This window comes from Argentina silus (assembly GCF_951799395.1).
Source record: "Argentina silus genome assembly, chromosome: 6".
Taxonomy (NCBI): Eukaryota; Metazoa; Chordata; class Actinopteri; order Argentiniformes; family Argentinidae; genus Argentina; species Argentina silus.
Genome location: NC_139660.1, coordinates 9,527,258 through 9,553,657, shown reverse-complemented (window position 1 = coordinate 9,553,657; position 26,400 = coordinate 9,527,258). Strand labels below are relative to the sequence as shown.

Here is a 26,400-nt window from a genome sequence, read left to right as displayed (position 1 = left end):
CAGCCTGTTCCCCCCTTGATGCTGTGATGTTTTCTTCAGCATCCCCAGCCATTGGCCTTTATCAGACCCAGATTGCTATCTACCCATGAGGCCTTATATGCCCCTTATGTCTTATCTTTCTGTTCTTTTCTGCTCGGCCGAGGGCTGGAGGCAGACTGATTAACATCAGAGTGCAGTGGAGAGGCTCCAGGTAGCGGTCCCATCACCCCCAGATCAAGCGTGTGACGACGATAAGAGCAGTCAACAGGTTTTCTTCTGCCCCTGCCACTGAACTCTTCTCCCCTGGCCTCCCTTATCCCCCCACAGAGAACCAACCCTCCTCTCTCTCAGTGCAGTGATCCAGAAAGAACCAAGATTCAGACAGACAAAAACACACGCACACACACACACACACACACACACACACACACACACACACACACACACCTTGACTTTTCGTCTCTGTCAGTGCTGCCTGCATGCAGGGACACGTTTCCCCAGACCTTGGTAAAATATGGCATTTATTGTATGTTCATTAAATATATCAACCCAGTTACAAACGGTTCCTGATGGGTAGGCTTACACATTGAAAACCATTCCACATTGTTATGAGGCTGCTCGACTCTATTTCTGTTTCAGATAATAAAGTGCCCTCTTTCAAGCTGAAGTTGATTGCCATTATTATTTGCCTGGGAGGGAGAATGTTTTCATAGATTAGTCTTACTCTTTGGCTAATTGAAGGATGTTTTGAGTTTGCTCTGAGTCACTGAGGACTGTCAGGCACATAATTAGTTCTGTCAATAAAGGAAACACCCTTTTCCTGCAGGGCTACTGAAGCCAATGCTGTCAGGTCTGACAGACCAGCAAGAAATGACAGCTGCATTATACTGGGTACTATTTGACCAGGGGCCATGCATTAGAGTTATTTAAGTTTCACTTTTCAATGCTGATATATTTATGAATCTTGGCCAGGAAATGTAATTTACTCTGGCCTAAAAGGTCATGGAATTGCATTCAGATGCTTAACACTGGCCAAATGCTTTGGCTCACGCTGCATAATTACATTCTGGCAGCATCAGATGTCTCCCTCTGAATATACTATTTGCCATACCTTAGTAAATATGCATTGTGTGCGTTCATTACAATTCAATCTTCTTCTCTTGTATTGTTACAGTATTTGTTTTCTTTCTTTATACTAGTCATTTGCTTATGATCTGTAATGTCTATAGTAATGAATTATGAGTTTTGGTGGATTTCTATTGAATTGGCTTGTCCTTGTTTACCTCTGTGTGCTCTGACTAGTCACGGTATGCTGTCTCACTGGCCTCACTGGGCTGGCAACAGCTGTCGTCCCCTGTGAGGGTTTTGATTTCACTGTAATGTGATAGGCCCAGACAAGCCTCCACACCTCCCTTCTCAGGCCACAAGGAAATACAGCCTGTGACTGTAATGGACCCTAGACCACCAAATCCTCATCATCAATCAAGCTGGGATCCTGGGTTCCTGCACACAGGGCCCCTGAAGGTGCCTGCCTCTGGGCTGGTCAGCCCCGCCCGTTGCCACCTGATCCCTGCTAACACAAGTGGAGGGCCTTTGATCCTTTATGCCTCTGGTCCTCCTCTCTTCACGCCCTGGGCCCTGTGACATGGTCTAAATCACATTACCATAGGCTGAGAAACTGGTCTGCTACCAGCCAATGCGCCAGTCCTCATGAAGGCATCTCCCTCTGTGGGCAGAGATGTACAGCAGCTGCTGTTGAGTGCTTCACATCTGGCATGTGGGAGTGGGAGTGGGGAGTTTGAAAGAGTCTAGTCCCAGGGCAGAACTAATTTATTGGTGTCACATTATCTATCTTACCCCCTCCTGATCAATTCTTACCTAACCATTGGTGAATGTGAAAGATTATGACTAAATGGACCCATATTGAAATGTTTTTTCAATGTACTGTATACCTCAGTGTCCCTCCCTTGGGCACACTGAATCTGAGGGTATTACAATGTGATTATTTTCTACTCACTTTAAATGCCGTTGACGTTTTGTCTCCTCGCAACTCTGTTTATGCCTTCACTTTCAGGTGACTCAGTTCTTTTGGAATTGTTTCTGTCTGGAGCTAAAATTCCAAATTTTTTACAACTCTCCCTTTCTTTTTCTCTCTCTCTCTCTCTCTCTCCAACTCTCCAACTCTCCCTCTCTCAAAGCCAAGGCCCAACAGCCAAGCGTATATATCCAGGTAGGATTGTATCTTGGTTGCCGTTATTCTCTGAGGAGGGATGGACAGGCTTTTTCCACAGTCTGGAAAGTGGGAGGAGGCTTAAGTAGATTAGATGAGCATCAACAATTTTCCACAAGGACAAACATGGAGAGAGGAGTGAAAAAAAGAAAGAGATAGAGCCGCGAGAGAAACTTGTGAGACTCTTATATGACCGCGTGTGAAGCGCCAGCCAAGCCCCATTGGAGATAATTGTTTAGTAATTTCTTCCATTCGTCTCTCTCCGAGGGCCTTTTTTATTATGATTATTGCATCCCTTTTATTGCACGTCTCTAAACACTCTCATTTTACCTCCTCGTCTCCGGGGCTTAGATCTGTGGGAGACTCTGATCAGGCAACTTTGAAGCTATGCATTCACTCTCCCTTATGCTCTGTATGTGTCTGTTCCTCAGTCTCAGTTTCTCTCCCCCCCTGCTTCATAGTGTGTCAAAGCCACAGCTCTTTGGATGCCAAGCATCTGTCAAAGCCGGTGGATAAACATGTCACTCTCCCCTGGATAGCACACGTCTCTGTCGAGGCAGAAAGGTGGGGTGTTTTAGAGATGGACAATGAGGGAGATTGTGTGAGGAGACTGGGGCTGACAGGCCGAGGCGTGGAGTGTGTGAGGGGGATGCTGCTCATATCTTGTCTTAGTGACAGTGTATGAAATGCTGCAAAAGAGGGAGAGAAAGATGGTGGGAGGGATGGGACCGGCAAACTTTCTGTCTATCCAATCGTCTGGTTCACGGTAGTTTTTGGTGTCTGAGGTAATTAGACTGCTTAACCAGTTGTTACTGATCCCCCCACAAAGCAGTTTGACCAACACACACAGTTTATGTCTAACCATAGTTAACCTGAAATATATTAAACATTTAGAACCCAAGAGCATATCTGTTACAGTAACAGACCATAAAAGCATTTCAAGAGGGTTTCTTTACAAGATAAGAATCTGGGGTTTGAAATATGCAGTGCTGCCAACAATGTTTTCTTGGCTCACTACAACTTACAACTTACTATTTGTGCATGGATTCATCATCATTGCAATTGTTTTGACAATTTGTCAAATAAAACTAAACTAAAGATTTTGAACAGAAGAAATCTCTATTCTCTTTTTCTCTTTTGAACCTGTTTTGACTGATTAAGTTAGAGTCAGTTAAAGTAGATAATATGACAGTGACAGAATTCCTTGTGGGTTGAGTTAGTGATTTACAAGCTTGGCAGTTCACACGCAGGAAAGGACTAATATGATTAGCCTGGGAATAGGGCTGAGACCGGGCTGAAAGGAGAGAGGCAGTGAAGAAAGGTTTAAGAAATTGTGTCAAACTGTAGTTTTCCCCGTCTTTTCCTCTTTTATCACTACTGATCAAGACTTGGTATTTCACCCTGAAAAGGTTTTCATGTAAGAACTTCCATTTCCTCTCAGGGTGTTCAGTATTTACCCTCAGGTAATGGAGTACCTACTTGACAATCTGATAGTGGAGCACCTAAAACTGGAATTGTGATGAAATTGTGCCTATTTGTCAAGCTCATGATGGGGGGCTAAATCCAAACATGTCTGGAGCAGAGTTTGGTTTCAGTGCACGCCAGGGCCTTAAATCACCCTGTTAGTTTTGGTCCACTGGGCCTAGATGGGGCCAGCAGTGGAGGGCAGTGTACAACAACAGAGTTCCCAAAAGTGGGAGTTTGCGCTCTCCTGTCTAACAGATTGCGAAAATGTATTTTAATGACAGTCTGAGCACCAAAGGCATAGCTCCACGCTGTGGGGTGGGTAACAGAGACTCGCTCCTTTCTTTTTTCTGCACTAACAAAGACTCCAGTGTGTGAAAGTTCAGATACCACTGAGACCACATATCAGAGCTGTGTTACTGCCTTCCAGGGTAAAACAGAACTAGCAATCTCTGTGAGATTATCAGCAAAGTGAGTGCATAAACAAAAAAAAAACTCAGATAAAGGACAACAATCTGCAACATTATAGCTCTGTAATTACGCAGGAACAGTCAACAGACTGGAGCACAGTGTTTTGATAACACTGAGAGAACACCAGCAAATAAAAGGCTTTGTATTTTTTCATAGTGCAGCTGTGTGAAATGGGTTGATTTGATGCACTGTAGCTGACCCTACCATGGCTTGTAAATGTTCTCTGTGGGTTCCCCTTGAGCTCTGTTAAAATGACCCTGAGGTTCAGTTTTATAATGCTGTATGTTACGCTTTGTATTCTTCCTGCACCAGGTGTAAATGGCCCCAGTATTAACCCTCTGTGTCTCCTGCCCAGGTGGAGCTGCATTTGAAGCCCATCCAGTCCCTGCTGGTCCACCAGAAGCCCCTGGCCTTCGTGCTCAACTCGCCCCAGCCGGTGATCTGGGAGATCAAGACAGAAAAGCTTGCCTTGGGCATCAAACACACCTTCCATGTGAGTCCAGCTTTACTAAGCCCATTCCAATCTCTCTCTTTTATTCCATGGATGTATTTCTCTCATACCAACATTTGTGAACATTCAGGCATCCACTTTCCTCAGGTATTTAGTTTGCTAACCTTTTGCATTAGAAAGCCATGCAAACTCTGCTGTTGATTACAGATTAATCATGATTGCACTCAGTCTGTAGACAACAACCACACACCCTTCAACAGCAGTGGTTTTGCCATTGTGGGCAGACTTGTCCTTACGCAATGCAGACACACACTTTCCACTTCCTTTTGTAGTAAACTCTAATAATTGGTGACAAACACACCACTCTGATGGCTAAGACACCAGATTTAAGACTTTGTTACAGTCAACCCAAAAGTGATTAGGGTTAGCTCTTAAGTCTTAAGTCTGCATTCACATACCTACTGTATGCTATGCTCAAGTCAGTGTCACATAGAGGTTGTCGGCGGAAATGCTCTGACACAGTTTGGGATCAAACATATTTGTTTATACAAGAAGATAAAGTCGGGCAGAGAGATCAGCTTGTTAGCACCGCACTCCCTAAGAACATGATTGTTTTCCAGTCCTTCTGTTAAACAGTGGAGGGCTGTTCCACCACAGCCTCCCTCTCTCTTCGAAACAATCCTGCTGATGGCTGGACAGCAGTACAAATCATCTAGGGCGTATTCCCGCGTCACGAAAACCCTTACAAAGGTGCATATGAGGGGGGGCATGAGATTGGGTTTCTGGGAGTAGTGGGAGGCAGGCCCCCTAGACAGCCAGCCATATTTAGCAAGGAGACCAGAGGGCCTCGCTGTGAGAGTTAATGAGAAAAATTAAAATGGACTGCCCCATTTCTCCAGGCCTAAGCCACCGTATCACATGAGAAAATCACAGCAAAATGAAACCAATAGGCCTCCTTGGCTTAACTCAACCTGTAAGCCTAGCTGTATACAGTACTCCTACCTTGACTTATACGCTCTGAAAACATTCAGGCTAAGGGTTCTCTGAAGTAATCATTTTCAAATTTGCGTTAACATTCCACAAGAATGCAGCATTGCATACTCAAATTATTTCCATATGTGGTGATATGTTTTCTTGTTTATCCCTCACATGCAAATCATCCTAGCATGAAAGCTTGAGACAAAATGTTGAATACTGATGCACACACACAAATACACATGCACATGATCTCCAAAAACTACATTAAAGGTGTAGCATGTAATTTTATGTGTTGCTGCCCTCTTTGGCGACACTGATGCTACGTTTTCTAATAGCGGCAAATGTGTGAATATCCACAAAACATACAAATGGTACGTAGAGGCCAGTGCTCGACCTCAACTTTTAGAAAGTCCCTTGTCCAGACCAAATAACAGCATTCTCCAATGAACGTTCTTTACCATGCAAACTCATTCTTTGATCGCTACCTACGCTGCTTTTTGTAAATCTGTAATTCCGTAGAGCCAGTGCTCTGCATGTCTCTGAGCAGTCCATCAGCAGGTCAGTGCAGTAGTAAATGTCTCCCCTTGTCAATGGTGGCAGACATAAAACAGCTGACAACAGCTATGAAGCCGACAGTCCAAGCAGAGCTTATACTGTCTAATGTTGTTAGACATGGGATATGATATGGGACCCTGTGTCTGCTTTCCCAGAGTAATGGGTAAGACCAAAACCCTCTCCAGTGACAGCTTTACTATTCGGCATACCTCAGTATTATGTCACAAGATAAAGTTGCATACAGTATTTACAAAATAGAAATATTTTGGATTTTCCTCCAAATAGTAAAATGAAGACATCCTTGGAGCATGACCAGTTATTTACAGCCATTTATGTGTCTCTCATTGAGACACATTGACTCATACAGTGGGTTTAATGTAATCATTTGGCTGTCTGCATTATCCCTCCTGAGTTAGGCAAGGTACGTGTTGTATGTTTGAGTGACAGCCCTGGGCCCTCCAGCGGTGCACAGAGTGAGCACTGGTACATCCTATCCGTTAGGCTGGCTGCTCAGAGCCGTAACCAGATTCCCAGGAGCTGCTCCTCTTCTCGGGTTCGCTCCACGGGGACACCTCGTTAACATGCTGCAACGGAACCCAAACACAGCACAAAGAGACGGCCCGCTGAAAGAAAGAACACCCAATCTCCCCGTACATTGACAGTGCTCCCGCTTCCTGTTCTTGCTCTGCCTAGACTGACTGCATAGGCCTGTGACAAACAGAGGCTGATCGGCAGCCTCACAGAATCACCCACTGCATAGATAGAGCCACATGTACCTTGGTCAATGCTTCACCAAATGTTGACCAGAGCCAGGCTCGTGCTCTAACTGGTGGTCTGACAAGAACACAGATCTCCTGTCTGGCTGTGCTAGAGGAGACAGTGCCATGTCCAGTGTGTTTAGGTTCATACCTCTTATAGCGAGTTGAGAGAAGGCTGTGGTGGTCATATAGAGTAACAGAGTCAATAAGATTGGTTTGTAGGTCTTAACACCTCAGCCCAGATCCTCCCAGCTAGACCTCCGTCACTCTAGCCCTCCTTTAGAGAGGCTATTTCCTGAGGCTAATTGGGCCCTGAATCAGGCCTGCCAGTCCTGGTTTCCTGGTCCCATTGCTCTAGGGTCCACAGACACAGATGGGCTGCCTGGAACCGGTTCAGGTTTGGTGAGCACACTGTTGCTGTTGGCTGCTGGATCCTTCTGCCCAGAATCCAGACGTTTTGTTGTAAAACATGCTCTGCGGCACTCCCTGTCAATCAGCAGGAGTCATGAAAATACATAAGGCTAACATGAAATGATAGATAGACATAAAGATACAAGCCAAATATATAATTTCATCAAGGGACAATTATTCAAAGTGGGGTATAAGTCTCTTGAGAGTCCTGTTCGGGCTTTATAGCAAGCATGTTTTGTGGGGGCTATCGTGCCTGCTTTGTTTGGAAAGTTCGATCTGGAACACATCTCTCAAGCCTTTTGATGGAGCAACATTGTAAAGTTTAGCTGTTGGAATGTGTTGGTCTTTCTGTGTTTGCCAAGTTGCTAGTTTTCTCTCTTTACTTTCTTTTATTACTTCACGATTCCTCTCTCTCTCCCCCTCTCTCTCTGTCTTGGTCTCTCTGATTGTTAATTGAAACCATAGCCAGCCCAATATTGGTTTTTCGATGGAGACAGAGCTAGAGGAATGCTCCACTGTGGCGCGGAGACAGATGGTGTTGTTTTCTACACATCAGCTCCCTGCCAGTTGACAGGAACAGACGCATGTCTGCAGCCAGCAGCTTGATTATCTCTCTCTGGAGCTAATCTAGAGTGAGCGGGTCAAATCACCCACAAAAGCATTTAGCACATTCATATCATCAGTGAATTAGTGCATGCTCATAATATCTAGGAGCCCTCTCTGCACCCTTGCTCACCCCCTCTGTCTCGAACACCTCATCATTTCCAAACAGCCTTTGTGTTTTCTCAGGCTGTGGGTGTTGCGAAAAGGCTGTGGAGGATTGCAGCTCTCTGATAATTAATAGAAAACATTTGGCATGTTGTCTCCACCATCCTGCACATATGGCAGTAATATGTAGACATTCATACGCCAGGAAACCACATTCAAATATGCTTTTAAAAAGCCACGTACCATGCCGGGTACTGGGCAGCAGGCACTCTAGGGCTTTTTAGGTAGACTGTAATATGCTGAGAAATTGCATATGCAATTATTTTTGGACTGCTCAATAACTCTCAACTATAGTTTAATTTGTTGTTAATATTTTGTTCATTTCAAGTAAGCATAGCCTTGCAGAGTTCTGTCGCTCACATCTGTAGATCTGGGCACAGACAGAGGCCTTTCGTTGCTAGCATTAGTTGGACATTAGCTCATATGTGAAACAAGCACAGGACGAATCTCTGTCTGGGGTTGTTTGTTACCAGAGAGCAGATAAACACCACTGATTTATGTGTTCAGGGTTAAGACCCTCTGCACTTCCAGTTCTGTGTGTCCTGTCCTCTGTTCAGTAAGAGGGAGTGGATAAGAGTCTCAAGGCAGCGAGAACTTGACAATTGCAATGACAGTAGGGAATGGGACAAACAAATTTGGAAAAACAAATGTTCTGTATAATATTGTATGAATGGCTTCTCCAAATAGTTGCTTGTAGGTCATTCATTGCGTGTGTTGTTCATTGATGTCTATTACGAAGTGTTGAGATACTCCCTGGGAGTAGAATAATTAAGAGCCTCATGGCTTTGAGATGGTATCTCTTTCAAACAGGTTTCTTACAAGCCCTGCTTCACAATTTATGTGTTCTTGTTAAAGTGGTATTACTTACGGTACTAATACTAAAATACTAATGGTATTTGCTAATTAAAGCTTTCAAGGCTATGCTGTTGTATGAACATTACTCATGCATTGTGTTTTGCAGATTTGAAAGTCCTCTCCCTCTGTTAACTTGTTATGGCACTGGGATTGATCTTGTTTTGAGAGGGAGGGTTGGTTTGTAGAACCCCAGAGTGGGGCTCTTGCTTTTATATTCCCTTTTCAAATGCTTGAGGTTTCCAATGCTCTGGAACGCCTGGAGCTAATTTGGGTTTTCAGGCTTTCCTCCTCTAATTCTTTGAGACTAATTACAGTCGTATTCCCGCAATTAAATTGGTAAACTCTGCTGAGCTTGGCAAGGTTTCCAAAATAAACCCCGACCCCTTCCTCTTTTGCTCTGTGCTGCATAGCTCCATGTTGCTTTTGCCTTGGTTAAGCATGGTACGACGCCATCTTTCTCTGGACTTTTCCTTCCTGCCGTAGTAACCGTAGTAACCGTTATTGCTAAAAATACAATCTAAGTACTGTAGTCCTGAATTCTTCGACAGTGTCCGTCTCCTTTGTATTTATTACCCTTGATGACAATGCCAGGAACATTGAGAGGAGCGTCCAGAGGTCAGACAGATGTTGCACATGATGTAGGGAGGATGAGAGAATGACTCAGTTTGAAGCTCCAAATACCCACAATGGAAATTGGACTATCTTTTATCATACAAACACTCCTAAAACTTTTGGATACCATCAAAACCCTTAATAATTCTGTCCGTATGTCCTCCCTGGCTTCAATGAAAGGGTCCACACTGTCCACACACTCTCATAGTGTTATTGTACACATTTCAACAGTAGCTAAATAGTTGGTAATTAAAGGACAGAACTATAAGCACATCTAATAGATTAATGTCATGTACAGTAGGCAGGGGTTTAATCTCTGCACACTGTCACTGCATGCCGCTGCACGCTGCTGCACTTCAAAGTAGATTGGCAACATCAAGATTATTATACCAGCTCATGAATTGCAGATCACGCATTCTCTCACAGTGCAGAGGAACAGGGGGAAATGTTTTAGCGCAGTCTAACATGAATAAGCATGAATCCGCTTTAATAATGTAACAGAATGATTACAGAATGAAATTAGGAATTTTCGCGTGACAGCACTAAGTATGTTGGGTTTTAGTATAATTGAGACTGGGTAGAAAAGTAGCCTACGGGGGCGCTCAGTGGCATAGCACACTAAGGCGCATACCATATCATCGCAAGGTCCCTGGTTCGATTCCGGCCATCGACATATCCTGCATGTCATCCCTCCTCTCTCTCTCACCCATCCTTCCTGTCAATCCCTACCCTCTCTATCCCAAATAAAGCAGAAATGCCCTAAAAACATATATTAAAAAAAAAGAAAAGTAGCCTTTTCTTTATACAGTTATAAAAGGGTGCGAACGTCCATATTTTCAGCCAAGGCAGCCTTCTCTTGTTCACACAATGTAATAATAATAATGATGCATTTATTTTTTATACTGTAGTGCTTTTTGAGGGATCGTTTGAAGGGGAAGAGCGTGCTGGAGAGATTGTCACGCATTTGTTTGTTATCAGGAAAAAGATTACCTTCCCCATCAGTATATCCCAAGATTAAACGTTCAACTCCTGGTGAGAGAGGCAGATATTTTTGGAGACGAATAGAGAGGCCGTGTTGGTAAAAATGACAACCATTATTTAGAATCAAATAGCACATCATAGCTGACATTATTTAGCTAATCATAGCATTACAACCCCCTCTACTAGGCTATGGTGGATCTGGTAAACAGGCTAAACTCACCATTCTGTAACAATTTGCGCAGAATACAAGTTTTGTTGTGGTGGGACTTCTGCCTCTTCTTCACAATCAGAGTCAGAAGGTTCATGCATATATGTCTGAATGAGACCGATTCTTCCTGCTAGCGCCATCCGTAGATAGCCATGTGAATTTGTTTGTTTGTGCAACGTAGGAGGCTTTGAAAGGGAGCTGTCAATCAAATGTGCAAAATCCACACCCATACAGCCCTCAGAATTGTCTGACCAGAAAGTTGAGCCGAACAAGAAGCTGTGTTTTATCATACTTATTGATGTTTTTTGGGGTTAAAATGTTGGTGGATGTTTAAAAAGATACTCAACTTTGACACAAAACACAATTGGAACCATTTAATGTCGACTTTCCAGATACTGTTTTAATTGGGCTTGTCTCAACTACACCCCCATGCATGCAGATAGGATACCTTGGGAATAAGAAAAACAAGCATGAAAATATAATGAGGTAGGCTGTCTAGACCGTGTGCTGGGTTGTAGTACGGTAGGTTTTTTAGCACATGTGAATGTTTATCTCTCTGAAATGAAGCATATGGGTCGAGCTCCATTAAGAGCCAAAGGGGTGGTCTCTGCTCCACACGCCCAGCCCAGCCAAGTCTCCCTGCCAAAAAACAAATCAGCACTTCATTGCGGGCTCCTCACACATTTTAAGACCTCTAGCTCATTTTCCTTTTTCGTAACTCTCTGCATATCCCAGTTGGGTTTTGTGCTCTGGCACCCTGTTACCTACAGTATCTCCCCATTGTCTCACGCTAGGATGTGAATTCACCTCTCTCTCTTCTGTATCTCAGAAATGCTAAGTGATTTACATCTTTTATATATGTCCTGTTGGCAACTTCAACTCAAAATTGGCAAAATGGCTATTTGATTATCAGCGCTCCTCCTCCTAGCTATGGTCATAGCTATGGTCTTCAAGCAGACTGCCTATTATCATATGGTGTAAGAGACACGGTATTAGTTTGTATTTCCTTACAGTTAAACAGTTCATCAAATAGCAGAGAGGTTAAGAGTAATCAACATACTACAGTAGATTGAGTCCAGTGTTCTTTTTTTGCCTCTGAGTGAGCATGCATGCACACGTGTTAAGTGTATGCGTATGTCTGATATGGATTTTGTGTGTGTGTGCTATGCATGTCTGCTAGAAGCAAGACAGTTCCATACTACTCCAGCTGCAGCCATTTTTAAAAAGCCATGCACACTTGTGATGACGCACAATAACACATTATATAAACACTAGAAACCAGACACCTTATTGTGTAAGAAGACCATGTGTGAAAATACGGAGAGCACATTTGGAGAGACCTTGAAATAACGATTGGGATGGAGTGTGAAGGATGTGTTGTGGCACGGTTAGATGGAAGGTTTAATTTTAGAAAGGTCTGGTGCTTTTTTTCAGTTTGCCTCAAGGCTGTACATTTTATCTCAAATTTCTTCCCCTGTAAAAGTGGTTGAGCATATCAATACAGCGAGTTTTATGTGAATATCTTTATCAACAAAGAAGTCATTGTAAGTGGAAGCCTTGAAAACGTAACTCCATGAGTCATATAGAGCAAAACGGTCATAACTGTAAATCTTCTCTGTGTTTACATTGAAGTCCAGCCTACTACTACTTCTTTTTTTTTACCACTTTATATCCTCAGTTACTCTTACTCAACGGGAGAGGCTGTAAAGTAATCAGTAGTTAAATGGGTCACACTTTACAATAACTTGCTATACCTGTGTAGTAACTCTGTAATTATTCAAGTAACAACATTGCGCTGACATGCTGTTACATAGTGCATTAGTAATTGCTTTACAATTGAGTAAAAGAGTTGAGTTAGTGTTACCTAGACAAGTGGAATGACTATTGCTCCATATACCATACACTTACATTACTATGTAACAACTGGTTAATACAATGTTGTTACTGTCATAATTACAGTGTTACTACATAGGTACTGTATAGGGCATCTTAAAGTAATGTGTTACCGTTAAATTATATAGATTATAAAAAAGAGATAGGAGAACTGTCACTCTCATTCAGTAACCTATCCTAGCCATTCTATGGAGCTCTGTGGAATTCTTGCCTCAAGTCCCCCTGTAGCATATACAATGATTTATACCCTTCTCTGTGCCTCATGATTTACAGTACAGTGTCTGTAACACCATTGCACTTCTCCTCCTCCAGGTATCAGAGGGCTCCGAGGTGCACTTTCAGCCAGGGAACTTCTCCTTCTTCTGCGAGATCCAGAAGGAGACCCTTCCCCATGGCAATGAACACCTCCTCACCTGGGCTCAGAAGAAGTACAGAGCAGTCACCTCTTTCTCCGAGCTCAAGCTGGCTTTAGACATCTACATCAAAGTGGGCGAGGGTATGTATTCACTAAGGGGTCTATTCTGATTTCCTTGTGCTTCGTGCCTTTTATGCACTTCTGGCTAAGCACTTTCGAAGATTTGGTATTTTCATTTTGAAGAGGTGCGTCGCGTATTTCGCCAAATAGGTGTTCCAGACTTTACGCACTTGGAAAATCAAACCCTCTGCCACAAAATCCCACCCCTCTTGTGTCCAAGAGAAATTATCTATGAGTTAAATTCAAGATAGATTTATCTGAGGAATTCCTATGTAGCAGTCCTTCTGGATCGTAAAATATAAAAAGTGAAAAAAAGTATAAAAAGAATCTCATTATTATCAATAGGATTTAAACAACAACTAAATAGCCTGTTCTTTGCCATAGCCCACCTGCTTTGGAGTGGAATTGAATTGTGGAGAATAATGAGCCAGGTTTGCCACGTGAAACTTCTAATGTGGGGATTAATTGTGCTTGAGGGGGATCTTCAAAGGAGTGCTACATATTTGTGTCCCCTGTTTCATTTCAATAAACCATAGGATCACAGAAAGTTGTATATGCTTGCAAAATAATGTTTCGTCCATAGTGCTATCAATCAATCATTTATGGCCGCTGTCCATGCTACAGTAACCCTTCAGCTGTCTGTCAGAATTGTCATGGAGCACTCAATTGTTTGCAAAGATTGTAACATTTGTTCCTGAAAGTAACTTTGGTAAAACAACAAAATGTTCAAAACCGACATCCATGTAAAGCACAGATCCGCAAGCGTAATGTGGTGCGCAAGGAAATTAGAATAGACCCCTCAAAGAGGGAATTTAGACATATTGCTTCAGAACCCAAGGTAGTTCCACATTGCCATTTGATCCATTGAACTTTAACACCTACTCCACAAACTGTATATTTTTCACAGGCCTTGACAGGTGTTTTCTACCTCTCTAAAACCTAATCAGGGGTCTACCCCCGGTAATTCATTCTCAATGGAGGCCATTGACAGTCTCAGGAGTTACTGGGCCCTAGAGTAATAAAACATTCCCAAGTTCCTGAGTAGCACAACTTACACTTTCTGTGATTCGAGATCCACTGGCTGGCTTTCTGATCCATTTAGAAGCACATAGACTTGGTTTGCAGGGACTTCTGACTTTGTTCTCTTTGGTGATCAGCCACTCTCCTTGCTTGTCACTTTCTTCTTTGACCATGAGCCCAAAGTCAGTGGAGTGAGGAAGAAGTGAGTGATGGAAATGCCTAGTAAATTTGTGACAGGGCTCTTCTGATTGCTAACTTGTGTGTGGGCCTGCTGCCAGACTTGAGGCCTTACAGACTCGTGCAATATGAGAGAAAGGGAGGAGTGGCAGAGAGAGGATTAGGGAAAAAATAACAATAGGTGACATGGAGAAGATTAAGTGGATTACATTTGGGGGAAAAACACAATACCCAGGTTGACGAATGGATAAGAAAGCCTGTTAATTTAGTGGAGGGATCAAACATGGACCTGGTTTTCAATGGAAACCTTTAGATAGATTAAATCATGATCTCCTCTACTCTTTAACTCTTCAAGCTGATGCTATTATGTAAGATGACAGAGCCCTGCTCCTCTCTGTGTCTAGGAAGGCCACATTTGAGAAGAGTTTGTAGTAAACTATTGAAGGCATTAATGAGTTTAGCAAATGTGAGCTGTTCCTTGATAACTGTGAGTGGAAACAAACTGTCAAGGGTGAGCTAAACCAGACAGAGGAACCTCTCCAACCTTTCCAACAGGCAGAGTAAGCAGCGATGCTGTTTGAAGTGAGGAAAGAAGTACAGGGGTTTCCTCAAGGGAAGATATGATTGATCCATGCATGTGTTTAAACCAAGGGCTCGTAATGCCTCACTCTCAACTGGTACTTTATAAACCAAACCGACAGCACATCCAACTTCATAATACATTAACAGCCAGATAGGACACCTCATTTTTAATGAGTATCTTTCACTGCATGAGAATACCACAATGAGTATCAGGAGTGGAGTAACAGCTCCATTACTGCCAGGTATGTGTGCTCCATGTCCTCAATTGTGGGGAACACAGAGTGGTTGGCTTTTGCCTTGAAGCATTCAAGCCTCTGTCATTAGAGCTTGTGGTTTGGCAAGAGCCCAACATGCCATGTTTACTTCAACGAAAGAGCTTGTGCTCTCCAGTCCCTTCTCCTCTCTTGTACCTTTTCATGAGGCTGGACAGATTTCCGCTTTGTTTCCTACCAAGCCCTTACACAGACTTTCTTCAAAGTGCCATGAGGGGTCCAAAGAGGAAGGTGCCAACCCTTTAGTTTATACTCTCCTAACCGTTCCTTCCAAGACCGTGTTTGCCAAATAAGGAAGCATCTGTCTTCTGTTTTCGTTGAGTAAAGAGAGGAGGGCTTAGCTTTTCATGTTCTGTAGAAGACGAATGATTGCATGGGCAGTTGGCGAATATTTAGATAAATAAATTGGAATAAGTTAAACAGTTAGAATAGTTGGAAAAGCAGACGGGAATGACTGATTGCATGTGTTTATGAATGCTATTGTTCAAAATGTTCAGTCAAAATATATGGCTAGATTTTCCCAGAGACATGAATAGAGATGTTTTTTCAATGTGTGTTCATGTAATATTAGGTACAATGTAGAATTTGTCTGCCTGTCCATATCATTTACAAGAAACCCTAATCACACTTAACACAGTACAATAAAGAACCATTCTGTTTCAGATCCTGTGTTTTCTGACACTTGCAAGATCGACAACAAGTTTCTCTCTCTGAACTACCTGGCTGGCTACGTAGAACCCCAGTCATCTAGGGGTTGTGTTCTATCTGGTCCAGATCAGGATCAAGAGGTCCACATAATCGAGCTGCAAGCCCCAAACTCCAGCAGGTGAGTAGGCCAACAGAACCAAACCAAAGCCTGAGTCAAATAGGGCACACATTTTTACAGTACAATTTATGTTAGAGGTCAAGATGGTCTTGGAGTTTGTTTTGGATACAAAGGGGGAATAATATTGACCTCATGACATTCTTTTGAGAATTCTATCTCAGATTTGAGTCTCTATCTTCAGGCTGCCAGGTAATCGCCTCATTCTCCCACTGGGGCGATTACTCTGTATATGCAATAGAGCCCAGAAATCTGGGAATGTGGCTGCCATGATCCGTTTCACCATAGTGCTGCTATGTGGTCTGCAGTGCACATGTCCTCCTCTTTTCTGGGAATGCATCCAGTTTTTTAATCAGTTGGCCAGACAGAGGAGGCATGTTTATACCGAGTGTATCTGGCCTTCCAAAGTTCTTATGGCTCTCTTGATTTCTCTCTCTGTCTCTCTCTTTATCTATCTATTTTTTCCTGTCCTCTTAAGCAGTGCCTTCCAGGTGGATGTAATAGTGGATCTACGGCCACTGGAGGCAGACGTGCCGCTGGATCGTGATGTCGTCCTGCTGCTCAAGTGTGACAAGTCTGTCAACTGGGTCATCAAGGCCCACAGGGTTATAGGCAAACTGGACGTTGTGGTATGTGACTCCAAATGTGACAGACAGCCTCTCCAATTTTTTTGTTTAATCCTAAATAGTAATGCTCATATTTTCAGTGACAATTTTATTCAAGATTTTTGTATTTTATGGCCCATAAACATATCACAATGGCACCAGTGATGAGGGGAGACAGGCAGACGAATAATGTCACCACTTTGCGGTGCTGACCAATAAATTTGTCACAATCCGAGGCGTGTTGAAGTGGCACCTGGTCTCTGTGGGGTAGGGTGGGGGTGAGGGATTCCAGAAATTAACTGTGAAATTTCATCCTGACAGCTCCAGGGGCTGTCATCGTATCAAATGAGTGGTGGGACTGGGGGGAGGGGGAGACAAGACGTTTTCATAGGCCAGGCCCAACACAGTATTTTTATTGTGAGCAAATCCTGACCTGTTTGTCATCCATCATAACATGAATTATGACCCCTGCTGGCTTCAGGCTCTCTCTGTCTAAGGTTTCAACAGATTTGAGTGATTTGGATCTCAGTGCAGTACAACACAATCATTGCCCAAATCTATCTGGAATTCAAATATTGTTCCATATTTGTTGACATTGATACCCTGTTTCTCTTGTATAAACTTTTTTATTATTTACAAAATCTTCTCAAATGTTTGAAAGGCAGACATAAGTTGTCAAGATGCACACACTAAGGGAGAATAATTTGGTTTTATGGGAAACTGTCCAATGACCATTTGCTCTTGGGTTGGAATGTTTAGCTCTGTCTTACTGCAGAATAGTGTATGTTAAAAACCAAAAGAGACAATTTTCAGTACCAATATCTAAAATGACTGGAGACCACTCTGGTATCAATATCATGAAGCCATTGCGCCCATACATGGATATGAAAGGTGTTTAGTGCAGTAAAGCTTAGTTCCATAGTGTCTGTGCTGAGCTCTGTGGAGGTGTACTTTGGGCCCTAGGTTCCCACACTATGTAACACTGATCCTCCTGCAAGGCGGGTACCAGCCATGACGCTGCAGTTTTGCAAGGCACAGCCTGTTAGCACAGCTGCCCTGTCACTGCACTGAATCAATCAGGTCAGCAGTGCTGCAGCTATAGCTACGCTACAATAATGGCAACATGAGGGGGAGGTGACTGGAAACACATGGCAGCGCTGCACTGTGAGAATGAAGGCATGGGCCAAGCATTCTACATACGACAAACATACAGAACAGCACACAGCATTGACAATACCACTGGATGTGTGTTCAAGATGTTTCAGAGCTGCCTTCTGGATCTGGTTTTGCTTCTCCAGGTTAAGAACAAATGAAACAAATCTCAGACCAAAGTAATTTTGTAGTATGCATGTGCCTCTCTGCATGTATACCTTGTGTGTGTCTGTGTGTCTGTGTGTGTGTGTGTGTGTGTGTGTGTGTGTGTGTGTGTGTGTGTGGGTGTGTGTGTGTGTGTGGGTGTGTGTGTGTGTGTGTGTGTGTGTGTGTGTGTGTGTGTGTGTGTGTGTGTGTGTGTGTGTGTGTGCGTGCGTCTGTGTGTGTGTATGTGCGTCTATGCGTGTGTGTGTATCTGTCTTTGGGAAATAGCTACTGTGTCAGAGTGCCTAGTCAGCTATGTACTGTATGTGATATGATAGCCTAATAAAATCAAAGCCTTGCTACTGTCGAAGGATTGGCAACAGTGCTGCTCCTGGGACAGAGTGGATCTGTGGGAAATGGCTGTGGGAAGGGATTAGTGCTCCCTCACATTACCAACAGGGAGATGCGGGGAACTAATGAGGAATTTTGACACATTTGAGTCCCACCATTGATCAGACTTTGACACCCCACCCCCCACCCCCCATCCCCCACACACTTCCCCAGTGTGGACAATACTGCATATGACAATATGAAATGCCTCTTACTCTTTCAAGATACAGTATGAAAGTGAATATTCTCACACTTTCAAGATTCAAGATTCAAAGTGTTTATTATCATATGCACAGTAGAAAACATGTTTCCCTGTACAATGAAATTCTTGCTTTGCTGTCCGCAGAATGCCAACCAATGTAAAATGTACAATACTAAAAAATATACAATATATACTAAACAAAATGTACAAGATAACAAAATTTAAGGCAGCATGTGATAATAAAAAAGCAACAATAATAATAATAAAACAGTGCAAATGTAAGCAGTGCAATTATGCATGTGCAAACTGAAAATTTCATTGTGGGTTGTGGTCACGGCTGCTTTTGAAGCTGACTGGGGCATTTTTACTGTAACATACAGTGAGACACCGGAAATGAAACGTCAGCAGTTAGATTACTGGTAAATGCTGCTGACTTCATAAGAAAAGGACACCCACTTTTGCTTTTGTAGGGGTGCGACTTCTGAGTCACTTAAAACATCAAGAGATGAAACTAGAGTAGCATTCTCCGTCGTTGGTATCCGATAAGATTGTTGATGAAAAACAAAAACTGCAAATTCTGATGATTGTCTTGCCTCTACCAACATATTCACATGACTGACATCTGCACATTTCTTCATCTTTAGACATCAGATACCATTAGTCTCAGCCCAAACACAGAGAGACAGATGCAAGTGTCCAAAACACCCAAGTACCACCTGCCCTCTGGGTCCCAGGCCTTGATCAGGTGGGCAGAGGATCATGGTTATGGGCCAGTCACCTCCTACACCAGCACCCCTGTGGCCAACCACTTTAACCTGCGCATCAGGGAGCCAGGTAAGCAGAGCCAGATCATAGAGGCCCAGACCTGTCCACACTCCAGCTAATCTCAATTGCTCAAATGTGTGTTCAGTTACAGTAAACAAATAGAAATGTATAACAAGCAAAAATAGATGATACCAGTCAAACCAACAAAGGACATTACTGTACTTTGTTAATAAATTATGAGAATTGAGTATAAATGTTTAATATCACTCACTAATATCATTATATTTAATGGTCCTTATAAATTGTATAAATGGAGTAGCGTGAAGTTGTGGGCCGGTTTTACTGTCTCTGCTTTTAATTTCCCTTCTTGTAAAAACGCCAGACCTCATGATGCTTTAACAGTGGCCTGTGTGTGACTTCCAGATGTAGTGGATCTTCTGGATACCATGTTCCCCCCAGAGTTCTCTATCCTGCATAACACCAACCCCCTCACAGGACCAGGGGTTGCAGCACCACGCTTGGGCGTGCCCTTCCCCTTCGCCCCACCCATGGATCAGGGCCTGCCCTACCTCTCTCTGCCCCCCCACCTGGAGGATCGGCCCTGGCTGGGCGGGGGCGCAGTGCCCGAGGAGGGGCAAGGAGTCCTGAGTGTGGGCCTCAGCGTGCAATGTGAAGAGAAAAGGATGGTGGTCAGCATTGACAAAGAAAGCCTGCAGGTGAGTGGTAGGCTGCTTCCAGCTGATCTCTCACTGTGATGAAACAGTAATATTAATAACACATCAGTAAATGTCAGATACATCAGTATCAGTGCTTCAATGACAAACATTGTAATCTCAAGACCATGATACGATGTTCAGACTGTATGATAAAGAGGGAAAACTCTTCATTATGGTGTTATGAGAGATGTCAGTCTCCCCCCTTTGATACAGACTGGCATGGATTTATGAGTTGTGTGCATTTTCCCAGACTGTGTGTGCTAGTGCCCTACACTGGGCACTGCATGACACAGAGAAAACAATAGACCACATCTTAGTGTGGGAAAAACCAGTCTGCAATTAGGAATAGTTAGGGTGGAGTTGGACCATCTTGTAGGTTTTATTTCTTCCTGGGAACTTCACAGAAACACTCAATGCCATACAGTGCCATTTCTCATGCCACACTATAGTTGCTTGTAACTCAATAACTTTAAGATGTTTTGGACTAGTAATTTATCTGAAATGTACAGTGGCTATCAATTTGGAATATTTTGATAAAGTAGCAACTTCTAAGATGATTGACTTGATATGGTTTGGGTCTTTCTTCAGGCCAAAGGTTATGGTAATGCCAACCTCACTCTTCAAGACCCAGCATGCAAAGCTACCGTCAACTCCACCCACTACACACTGGAGACCCCTCTAACTGGCTGTCAGACCACCAAGTACCCCAAGCACCCAGTGGTCATCTACATAAACTCAGTGAGTACAGCACAGTAATACACCCCTATACACCCAGTACAGTAATACACCCTAACTAAAAGGCCAGGGGTCACCTACAATACTTTATGATTGCCATGTGACCACATTCACACTAACCAGATGGTAATCTACAAAGAACTCATCTTATCCCCTAACCTTAGTCTTGGCTGTTACCCACAGAGACTCGTCATCTCTATTGAATGTACGAGGAACAGGGTTCAATCAGGGCAACACTATGAAAGGTTTATGGGATTAATGGAACCATCCAACATAATTTTGAGTAATCATCATTAACATGGAATGCATACTGTCGTGTGTTTTCGCTAACAAGCAAGGACGAATCACATCCTTATACATCTCTTGAAATCATTTGTGGAGGAAATTTTGAGTCCAAATACAGATTCAAAGTCCTGGGCACACAGCCAAACCTCTCTTTGTTTTTTTCTCTTGGACAAAGTGATTGCTTCAGACCCTGATGATCAAAACAAATTAATCTTAATTTTCCATGCCTATGTACATCAAAGCCAATACCCTTTTATGGTTGTTGTACTGTCCTGTGATAAGCCATTTTAATTAAGTAGCCTCCACTGGCGGGTCAGCAAGTTAGAAAGAGAGTGCTAGCAGGAATAAGCAAATGTCAGTGTGTTAAAATGCCAGTGGTCTTGGTGTTATTAGACCTCATTTAGCCTATGTCCTCCAGCACCACTCACCTCTGACCCTTGATAGGCTCTGGCTTTTTCTTTCCTTCTGAGAAATGAAAAATATGTCTCATGGTTCTGCCTAGAGAGCCCCACTGTTGAAATCTCTGGATGTTCCCACGTTTTAATTCCAGCTCATCTGTTGCAGAACATTTTGGCAGGCCTCTCAAAGATTCAGATCTCTGCGTCACGAGCATCCAGAGTGTCAGAGTGGAGCAACACCATTCACACAAAATAGTATTGAAAATAGTTTGGCACCAATTGCTGGGAAAGCGTTCTGTTCACCTTCAGATGTAGCTGATCCGAGCTGATTGATGAACTCCCCTGTGCTTGACAGATCCTGATCAGTCAAGCCGAGCCCAAGGATGGGAGTGGCGGGCCTCCTGATTATGAGGATCTGGAGTCCGGAGATGTGGGCTTCCCTGGGGACACAGAGGAGATGGAGAGGACTTTCCTGGAGCACACAGAACACCACTCCACCATTCTGGTAAGACATCTGATTTCTAATTTGTTTGTTTCTTACATTGCATGAAAGGCCTGGGTGGGGGAGTCAAGACCACTGATCATCATACATCGTATACAGTACCTTCTTTTGAATCCTGTCCAGATTGTTGAAACTACGTCTCCTAACTACAGAGTCCCTTAGTGCTAGTAAAGAGTTGGTCTGGTTTCTAAGGAGGACAGAGGATTATTCAACTCTCATTGTCTCACCATTATGTTTGTTTCTTGAACTTATCCTGACCTGACATTTTGTTCCTGTTTAACTTAAAAGTCTCTCCATCTCTCACCATTTCTTTGCTTCTCTCCCTTTCCCTCTCTCTCTTTCTCTGTCCATATTCTTTATACTGCAACCTCTCCTTTCTCTCCTGATTCTTTCCCATCCATTCCCTCTCTCCCTCTGATTTCTCCTGTCTGTATCTCTTATGTTCTCTCCTTGCTCTCTCACTCATTATGCTGTGATGAAACACTTGACACACTGCCGCTCAGGGTGAGGATTGCTCAGTGGTGGAATCTGATGTCAGAGCCATGCTGATGTTTGTATTGGCTTTCTCTTGCTTTCCCCCCAGTTCAACTGCACATACCGAAAGAACCAGGAAACCCCAGGATCATTTCCCAGGATTATACCGGCAAAGGAACCGGTCGACAGTGTGATGTTCAGCATGGAACTTTACAACACAAACCTCTTCCGCCTCCCTGCCCCCCAGACCTTCCACAGAGTCTCTGAAAATAAGCAAGTCTTTGTGGAGGTAAACTGAAAGAAACAGAAAGCTATGAACTCAGTAGTGTACAGTTTCTTCATTGTTTCTTAGCATGTGTATGTGTGCAGATGAATACATTACAGTTGTGTCATATGTGAGTGATTTCACAAGAGGGTTTGTGTGTGTGTGTGTGTGTGTGTGTGTGTGTGTGTGTGTGTGTGTGTGTGTGTGTGCGTGTGTGTGCGTGTCCCTGCGGTGCATGCGTCCGTGCATGTGTGTGTGTGTGCGTGTGTCTGCATGTACGTGCGTGTGCGTCCCTTTCCCCCTCTTAATATCTCCCCTGTTAGAACAAGACAGAGCACTGTGCTGTGTGTACTCTTTGTCTGGACATGAGCTCTGTTGCACTTTCATCTCTTAGTGTGGCTTCCACATGGTCAGGGAATATTTGGTCTGGGTCGGGATAGAAAGAACAAGCTAACATCTCAAATCCGCCTTTACCCCTCCAACAGTAGTCATTGTTGTCCCCACAGTGTGTCCTGGCACATATGGAATTTTCCATACCCACTGAGGCATGTTTATTCTGTCTGGTAGGCCCAGGATGCATGTTGCTAATAGTACTGAAAAAGTAATTAGGTAGGTCATGTAAGAAATGGTAAAGATTCATAATATGAGGCTCTTTGAAGTGGGGATTTATGATGGCATCTGAGGGGGTTAGCTTCACTGACAGTGTGGACTTAGAGACAAACAAAGAGGTCTCTGTGTGTGAGGCCTAGTCCTGGCCCTCTCCCCCACCTTCAGTCCTCTCACATTGGGCTGAGAGCTGACATGCCCTCAGGCAAAGGCCCAAAGGTGTGTAAGAAATTGCTGTTGTGCAAGAACTTTGTCATAACTTGTATTACTCATAGATTGTATGTTTTCCCTGTTTTCGCTAGTCCCTGCCGAGCATGAAAGCTGTCCTTTTGTGTGCGCGTGTGTGTATGTGTGCTTTTGACTCTGGGCAAGCTTTTTGACAACCTTGGCATGCTGATGCCACAGTTAGAAAACACATGTAGCACATGGTTTTTCATAGAAAAAGGAGAGAAAAAGAAGCAGAGGGATAATAACTCAGGGAAATGCCTTGTGGTCTGCCGACGGAAAGATCCTCTTAAAAGTTTTGAAGGGACTGAAATCCTACTTCAAGATCTGTGATTCTTGGATCAGATATCACTTTGATAGTGTTCCTATTGCTTGTTCTCCGTGTTAAAACAAATAGTCAGCTCCTGGACAGCCAGTGTATAGACTGATGCCAAAATGGTGTTCCTCACAAAAGTTTGCAGACGGACAAGGCAGTTTGACAGTTTCACTCCTTGAGGAGAGGATTCAACAAGAAATGACTTAGAGGCATATCAATCATCGCCTCCATTATTGCCTGCACTTCGGGAACCGTAAAATATTCCCTTTGTATAATGCACCTTTGAAGTTTTAACTCGTTTCTTTTCTCCTGTGCTTTAGATCCTAGCCACCAAGGCAGATCCTGAGCTGGGATTCATGATCCGAACATGCTTCATCTCTCCTAACTCCTCCCCCAACATGGCCTCTGACTACACCCTCATTGAGAACATTTGCCCCACGGATGACACAGTCAAGTACTACCCTCAAAGGGATTTCCCTATCCATCACGCACAGATGGACCGCAAGAGGTTTAGCTTCACCTTCAACTCTCAGTTCAACGAGTCCCTGCTCTTCCTGCACTGTGAGATGTCCCTCTGCTCCAAGAGACCCCACAACAACCAGGGACTACCAGACGTACGTAGCATCTGCCTCTCTCAAAGTCCACCAGTATCCAGACTCAAAACTGACTTAGGTAGCCTGCATTTTAGTGGAGTCAATGATTTATACATTCCTGTGTAATTTAAGTAGTCAACTTAGGTTGTATTTACAACATCAGTATAGCTAGGCTGGCCATTCGGATGGTCTGGGTTTTAGTTTTCAGAATTGGCACTGGCTGGACTGCACCATCTGCCAGTCTCAATCCTTACTCAAAGTGAGCAGGAAGCATAAATCTACTTCAGGTTTCCTAAGTAATCATCTGTAGAACTAAACAAGCGCCAAGCTGAAGTGTCATTTTCCCCCTCGCCATACTCTCTCTCCATCTCTGCTAAGTCATTGGACTTTCATAACTTCCTTGAAGCAGTTCTTCCTGTGCACTTGACCTCTATTTTGGTCTCTGAGGGTATTTTACGATAAAAAGGTCTTGTCAAAGTTGTGGCTTGGCCTTGAAGCTGACTCACGGCAGTGGAGCTCAATGTTTACATTCTGGGGGCAGGTTGAGGTTTTGAGTTGGTATTATTTCCTCAAAATTGTACCTGTGGTCAAAGATCAAACAATACACTTAAATGGGAGATTGAGAAATGTGATGTTTTATTGGCGTTATTAACTTCTTTGCAATAGGAATAACATTTTTACCGTCATTCACTAATTACAGTAGTCTCACGGCTGACAAATGAATTATTCACTTCTAATTACTCATGTTATACATGACATCCAAGGCTGAATTGTATTTACTGTATCTTATTGTGATTCTGTTTTACCACACAGTGTATACAACCGGACGAGGCCTGCACTTCTATCAATGTAGAGATCATCCTTGCCATGATGATGTACACCAAGACATCTACCAGAACTCTGGTGGTGGTGTCTGACGATGAAACACCGGAGCAACCAGGTGGGCAAATAGCTTGTGGTTCCATAGAACCTTTGGTTATAACCAAGCTAATCTCTATTCACAACAAGTCTATGCAATATGAGTATCGTAGGCCTGCCTTCAAGCTTCACTAAGCCAGCCTAACTAAGACATATGTGCCTCCTGCCTAAGTAAGAGACATGCAGAGGTCTGCCAGTTGGCCGAAGCCGACTGTTTTGTGGTCATTAAAGAGTGACAGTAAGACAGAGCGAGTAAAAAGACCTGTCTGGGTGGCAGGAAGAAACATCAGTGCTGCACCAGGAGGACAGACCAAACCGTTCCAGTCACAAAACAGAGAGCATTGGCTCCCTGCATCTGGACTTGGTTAGCTTGCTGGAGAGAGATGGAGAGGGAGATACTGTAGAGAGAGAGAGAGAGAGAGAGAGAGAGTGTGAATGAGTGAGTGAGTGAGCGAGTGTGTGTGTGTGTGTTTGTGGGTGTGTGCGTGCGTGCGTGCGTGCATGTGGGGCTGATTAGAGTGGAGGAAAACTTGCTGAGGCCCCAGCCCAGTTCTGCCACACTAGACCATGCAGTGCGGAAGGAGTGGAAAAAGAGGGAGTCATCCAGCGCGGGGCTACAGTTGTTTTCACTTAGCCCTTCTCTGTGGCCTCTTCTTCCCGGTAGAGAGAGGGAGGGACAGAGAGAGGGAGCGATGGAGAGAGAGAGAGGAGTGGTCTTGCTAGCTTTGGGACTGCAGCCAGAGCCTGAGGCCCCTCAAGGCTGCATTAGTCAATTACTCATTCACTCATTCACTCACTCAGTCTCTGGGGCTCCGAAGGCTGGGAGAGTATGTCATCAGAGTCAGGGTGGGGCATGTAGGGGAGGCCCGGGGGTGACCAACATCACGTTTTACTGATTAAGACCTAAACCGAGATGGGGTGATATCATGAGAGCCCAATTGCTGTTTAACTGCCAGGGCTTTTCAAATCAGCATCCCCACGGTGTAATTACATCAACAAGTAGACTGCGGTTGGTGTGAGTCAACTTTACTGACTCACAAGTTCAATATAAATCAGACCATATTAATCACTATTGGCTGTCATTGTGCCACTAGCAAATGAAGCATGGCAAATAGGAATGGGAGTGTTTACTGCTTTCAATTTGGC

The 26,400-nt window shown here is 43.7% G+C and overlaps 1 protein-coding gene across 1 annotated transcript in view; it reads left to right on the top strand.

Moving 5' to 3' along the window:
- The window catches only part of tgfbr3 (transforming growth factor, beta receptor III), a 55,567-nt gene that overhangs the window by 20,853 nt on the left and 8,314 nt on the right, over window positions 1–26,400 (top strand). The window contains exons 3-13 of the mRNA XM_083671490.1: window positions 4,500–4,637; window positions 12,927–13,110; window positions 15,804–15,966; window positions 16,442–16,592; window positions 19,101–19,290; window positions 19,645–19,937; window positions 20,526–20,675; window positions 21,711–21,860; window positions 22,441–22,620; window positions 24,064–24,357; window positions 25,150–25,276. Of these exons, the coding sequence (XP_083527616.1) occupies window positions 4,500–4,637; window positions 12,927–13,110; window positions 15,804–15,966; window positions 16,442–16,592; window positions 19,101–19,290; window positions 19,645–19,937; window positions 20,526–20,675; window positions 21,711–21,860; window positions 22,441–22,620; window positions 24,064–24,357; window positions 25,150–25,276 (2,020 nt within the window). The remainder of the gene's footprint in view (window positions 1–4,499; window positions 4,638–12,926; window positions 13,111–15,803; window positions 15,967–16,441; window positions 16,593–19,100; window positions 19,291–19,644; window positions 19,938–20,525; window positions 20,676–21,710; window positions 21,861–22,440; window positions 22,621–24,063; window positions 24,358–25,149; window positions 25,277–26,400) is intronic.